General features: G+C 38.2%; 1 protein-coding gene across 1 annotated transcript in view; it reads left to right on the top strand.

Annotated features, from left to right (window-relative positions):
* Positions 1 to 5,874, top strand: part of LOC110037896 (pyruvate dehydrogenase (acetyl-transferring) kinase, mitochondrial) — an 11,736-nt gene that overhangs the window by 2,015 nt on the left and 3,847 nt on the right. The window contains exons 2-3 of the mRNA XM_020742628.1: positions 4,543 to 4,801; positions 5,255 to 5,435. Of these exons, the coding sequence (XP_020598287.1) occupies positions 4,543 to 4,801; positions 5,255 to 5,435 (440 nt within the window). The remainder of the gene's footprint in view (positions 1 to 4,542; positions 4,802 to 5,254; positions 5,436 to 5,874) is intronic.

Here is a 5,874-nt window from a genome sequence, read left to right as displayed (position 1 = left end):
GGGGGCCCCCTTTTTTTTTTTTTTTTTTTTTTTTCACATAAAAATTTATGGTATTATTATTAATTGTTATCTCTTTTCTGAATTTGTGTTGAATCTTCATACCACGTTAAGAAGGTAATCTACTACTCTACTGCCACGAATTTTCTCGCACGCATCAATCTTCTTTTTAGTTCTTGAGCAGTTTCTAGGGAAATTCATTTCAATTACTGCGGGACAATTCCACGTCTAAAGTATTTTTATTTTTAACTCTGTCGGATCCAATATTTTCTATGGAGAGATATCAAGACTATAAATAAGTTGTGGATTAAGTTCAAAGATTAGAGAGTGAAAACTGAGGTTAAGGTTCTTAGATTCTCTTTAAGTGGGCTGGTTATAGAATACTTGGTTGATCTCTTGACAAAGAAGGGCTAATCAAATAGAACTAAGATGTAGTTTTAGCCTTTAAGAGAGAAATTATGACAATTATCTTGATGAGATGGTTGTAATATGTAGTTTTGGTCCAAAAGTACATGATAAGCTCATGTTTGAACTCCTAGTTGTTGGGTAATGTGGATACCCGGTCCACCGCAATTTAATTAGCTTTCTAATTAAGAATCTCACCTACCGCTCACCTCCCACATTCCACCTACCGCTCACCTCCCTCCTTCCACCTACCGCTCATCTACCTTCCATCTATCGCTCTTCTAGTTTCTATAAATAGCCTTCTGTGGCTTGTTATAAGCTAAGTCAAGCCAAGCTAAGCCAAGCTAAGTCATCTAAGAGAGAAAGAGAGGAGAGAGGAAGGGAGAGAAGAAAATAGAGATTTTCTTGTAAACGTTTAGGTGCTCGACTGTGTAATTCCTCAAAGAAATAAAATCATCTGCAGCTCCGTGGACGTAGCCAAATTTGCCAAACCCCGTAAATTTGTGTCGCTCTGGTATTTTTTTCTGCTCAATTTTTCTAGTTCCATTTTTTGCTTAATTGTCATCGTTTTTCACATTATTTTTCATAACAACTGGTATCAGAGACTTGGGATCAGATCTAAGGAATAACGATGGGCGGAGACGAAGGGATAACATCGGGAATCGAGAAGTTCAACGACACATATTTTGCTTATTGGAGGATGTAGATAGAGGACTACCTCTATGAGAAAAAACTTCATCTTTCGTTATTGGGAAAACGACCAGAAAAGATGGACGAGACGGAATAGAATCTGTTGGATCGACAGGTTCTGGGGATTATTCGATTGATCCTGACGAGATCGGTTGCCCACAATGTAATCAAGAAGATAACTACTGCAGATCTCATGGCGGCGTTATCAGACATCGGCTTTATCAGGTATGTATGAAAAGTCATCTGCGGATAACAAGGTGCACCTGATGAAAAGTTATTCAACACTAAAATGATGGAAGGTGTGTCTGTTGCTCAACACCTAAATGATTTCAATACTATCATAAATCAATTTTCATCTGTTGAAATTGATTTTGATGATAAAATACGTGCGCTGATATTGTTGGCATCATTGTCAAATAGTTGGGAAGCCATGAGGATGAAAGTTAGCAATTCTGCAGGTAAATCTAAACTGAAATATTATGATATTCGTGATTTGATTTTGACTGAGGAGGTTCTAGCGAGATCTCAGGTACGAGTTCGACACTGAATGTTGATTTCAGAGGGAGATCACAGGACAGGAACTCAAATCGAGGGAGATCAAAATCAAAGTCTAGTCAGCAGACAACGTGCTGGAATTATGGCAAGGCTGGCCACATAAAGAGAAATTGCATAAATCCTAAGAAGATGGAGAATAATAACGCAAATGTGGTATTTGAAGAAGTACATGATGCACTACTGCTGACAGTTCATAGTTCTGTTGATAACTGGATATTGGATTCAGGGGCTTCTTTCCATACAACATTCCATCGGGAATTGATGCAAAATTATGTTGCAAGTGACTATGGGAAAGCATATATAACAGATGGAGAAGCGTTGAATGTGGTAGAGAGTAAGTCCGGGGAACCCATTCCTATTGTTCTACAGACAGATGGTGGAGAAGCACATAGCTATGAAGAAATCTTACAAGATGAAAATTCGAGTAAGTGGGAGCTGACAGAACTTCTACCAGGGAAGAAGACATTACAAAACAAGTGGGTGTACCAGATGAAGACTGAGCATGATGGCAGTAAGAGGTACAAGGCTAGACTTGTTGGAAAAGGCCTTCAGCAGAGGCGGGATATTGCCCATGCAGTGGGAGTTATAAGCAGCTACAAGAGTAACCCACGGGACAGAGGAATAGAGGTGCAGACAGTAGTTTCTTGCGACAAAAGAAAGAAGAAGAAGAATATTGTTCTCCCTTGACTTCTTTTTAGTGGCTTGTGGTAGAAGATAAATTGAGTTTATTTCTCTTATAAGTTTATCTTCTTCGTTGTATCTCGGAGTAAAAAAAGAAGAAGAGAGAGTAAAGAAGTGAGAGATCCGTCTTGTAAGTCGAGCGATCGACTGCTATACAGGGTGAAGACTGCGTTTGGTGACAGTAAGATGTACAAAGCTGGACTTGTTGAAAAGAGCTTTCAGCAGGGGCAGGATATTGCTCATGCAGTGGGAGTTGTAAGCAAATACAGGAATAACCCAGGAAAGAGCTTGGTCGTACAGGGTTGCGTTGACAGTGATATGTCCATTGAGGGTGTTACTCGTGAGAAGCTGAAGTCATGCTCGACTTCAGCTGGTTTTTTGACATGAAGACAGAGATTTTGAGTTGCAGAGGTGGAAGATATCATGTTTAAGGAAAATGTTGTTACAGCTAGTAGATAATGCAGTTAGTGTCCCAATCTTCAAGTGGGAGCAGTTGGTGATGCAGTTAGTGTCCCAATCTTCAAGTGGGAGAATTGTTGGGTAATGTGGAGACCCGGTCCATCGCAATTTAATTAGCTTTCTAATTAAGAATCTCACCTACCGCTCACCTACTTCTCACCTACCGCTCACCTACCACATCCCACCTACTGCTCACCTACTTCTCACCTACCGCTCTCATAGTTTCTATAAATAGTTTTTTTTGGTTTAAAACCTCAAGCCAAACAAAGCCAAGTCAAGCCAAGCAAGACCAAACAAAGTCATCTGAAGAGAGGAAGGTAGAGAAGAAAATAGAGATTTTATTATAAACGTCGAGGCGTTCGACAGTGTAATTTCTCGAAGAAATAAAATCCTCTGCAGCTCCGTGGACGTAGGCAAATTTGCCGAACCACGTAAATCAAATTTGTCGAACCACGTAAATCTGTCGCTCTGGTGTCTTTTTCGGCGTGCAATTTTTCTCGTTTCATTTTTCACTTTGTTGTCGTCGTTTTTCACAACACTAGTGTAGGGTGAGGGCAAAATTTTGCTATATAAATTTGTTACATAAAGTGGTGCATGATGTTTCATTATTATGACTGTGTGGATAGCTCTGTAGTGGACGAGTTTGACTTGTGGATGTGTGCTAGCGGGAACATTGTTGAGTTTCAGTTTAATGGCAAGTACCTATAGTGTGCTCGCATAGTCAGAGCCCCCTATTTGCCATCAAATACTTAGGTTAAGTAGCATGTTTCTTGGGTGAGTTTAGTAGCCTGGTCTTTAGTTAAATGGCGACTTTTGGCGTTCAACTTGGGCACCCTGGGTCTTTAGATGACTTCAAATTTGGTATGTATCAAGTTGTAGTCGGTTTGCGTTTGGATAGCTGAATACCCTCTAATCAAGCCTAAATTAGGGTTCGTGCAGAACTCGTTTCAGAATTTAAATTGAGTCGAGATATTTCAGATCTACTTAGCATCCACCAACTCGGTGTGTGCTGAACAATGGGCCGTCTCGGTCAGTTCAATCACTCGACCTCATCAACTCGACATGTAACGAATAAAGCTTGTCCATCTAAAGGTTTGCCTTCAATCAAGTGCCTTATGAAGCTATAAATCATGATAGAAAATTTAAGTAATTGAATTTTTTTGTATATATGTAGCATACCGGAACCAACTTCGAGCTAAATTTAGGGTTCAAGGTTGGAATCTTGGGGGCATTTTTGGGTGGCACTTATAGTATTTTATAACCACTCAATTAATAATAAAATTCTTGAATTCTTGTCTATCTTCTAATCCTGTCTCTCTCTTTTCTGGATTGCTCTTGCCCAAGTGGTCCAGTCTCTAAACTATTCGGGATCCAACAAAGTTGATTCATGAGCAACAGCTCGTTGAACCCAATTCCTGTTCTTTTACTGACTTGCTCAACTTGAATACGATGAATATCAATGTACAGTTGGATTTTATTGAATTGGGCTAGAGCGCATTGACATCTTCGATTCACCGATTTTGGCTTTAAGTTGTGCACTTTTTAGAAATTTTCTTTTATTTGATATTATTTAAAATCTCCTAGATACTCTTTTGTTTTATAAAAGACCTGTTGTCGATCTTTACGTTCATGACATTTATTTATATGAAATAGGCATACCCCAAACTCTATTATTATTTATAGTTCTACCATCGCATGCATATCATGAGTGGAAAATAAACATAATTTTACTACTCGTTGCTTTTTCATTACAAGGTCAGAGACTGGTATGTGGATTCTTTTCGTGACCTTCGTTCGTTTGCGGAAATCAAGGATAGAGATGGTGAATTGGCATTCACAAAAAAGATCAACATGATCAAGGTGAGACATAACAATGTGGTTCCGGCATTGGCTTTGGGCGTACAACAGTTAAAAAAAGATTTGGATCCCACTTTTGTTCCCGAAGATCTCAACGAAATACATCAGTTTCTCGATCGTTTCTACTTGTCAAGGATTGGTATTCGGATGCTTATAGGTTAGTGTTTTCCGTTTAAAAAATTGATCCGTGAATAGTTTTGCATGCTGTCAATGTGTGCATTTTTCAATTTTTTATGAGGGGGGCATTTACATACATGGCACAAAATTCTTAGGCATTTATATTTCTCATACCTAAACTTTTCAAATCTTTAATATCACAATAAAAATAGCACTATTACCACTTTTTAAAAGTGAAATTCTACACCTTTTCTTGTGTAGCTTTAAATTGCCAGTGCCATTTATGTAAATATGAAGTTTAGGTGTGAGATGTATAAATATGAAAGAATTGTGTGCTACGTATGTAAATTTCCCTTTCTGTTAACACTTTCCTAAGAACCTGACAGGTCCGACCCCACGGAGTGGGATTAAGGCTTTGTTGTTGTTGTTGTTGTTGTTGTATGAACTCAAACTTGGTTATTGTGTAATCAGTTTTGCTTTGGGTGGAAATCAGGGCAGCATGTGGCCTTGCATGATCCTGATTCTGAACCAGGGTGTATCGGTCAAATAAATACGAAACTTTCGCCAATGCAAGTTGCAAGAATTGCCAGTGAGGATGCACGAAGTATATGTTATCGGGAGTATGGAGATGCGCCTGAGGTTAACATTTATGGAGATCCAAACTTTACTTTTCCGTAAGTTTATTCGCTATCAAGGACAATTACAAGCATAGCATTGGAAACATTGTTATTTACAAATCTAGTACCCTTTTTCTTCCATTTTTCAAGTTCTCACTCAAATATCAAAATTCACAATAAAATCCCAACTCATTTTCTTCATTTTTATCAAATTCTCTATAGTTTGATCATGACACACAAAAGTACATTAATTTGGTAGTACAAAAAATCAGGTTGGTGCTAGTTTTGTAAATGACAACGTTTTGAGTGTTGTGTATGTAACTATCTAGAAATTTCTGTGCTTATCATGTACATTTTGGTTTCTTTGCCAAACTTTATATATTGCATCGATGTTTGATGCCTATGATTGTACTTTTTGTAATTTTAAATGTACGGAGTCATATTCTTTTAATGTTAAGCTCATGTTTCTTTGATGATACTCTCTTACTACACTCTT

The sequence above is a fragment of the Phalaenopsis equestris genome, unplaced genomic scaffold (genome assembly GCF_001263595.1).
Source record: "Phalaenopsis equestris unplaced genomic scaffold, ASM126359v1 Scaffold000002, whole genome shotgun sequence".
Classification (NCBI taxonomy): Eukaryota; Viridiplantae; Streptophyta; class Magnoliopsida; order Asparagales; family Orchidaceae; genus Phalaenopsis; species Phalaenopsis equestris.
Note: the sequence above shows the minus strand (reverse complement) of the source record. Positions and strands in the feature narration are given on the sequence as shown.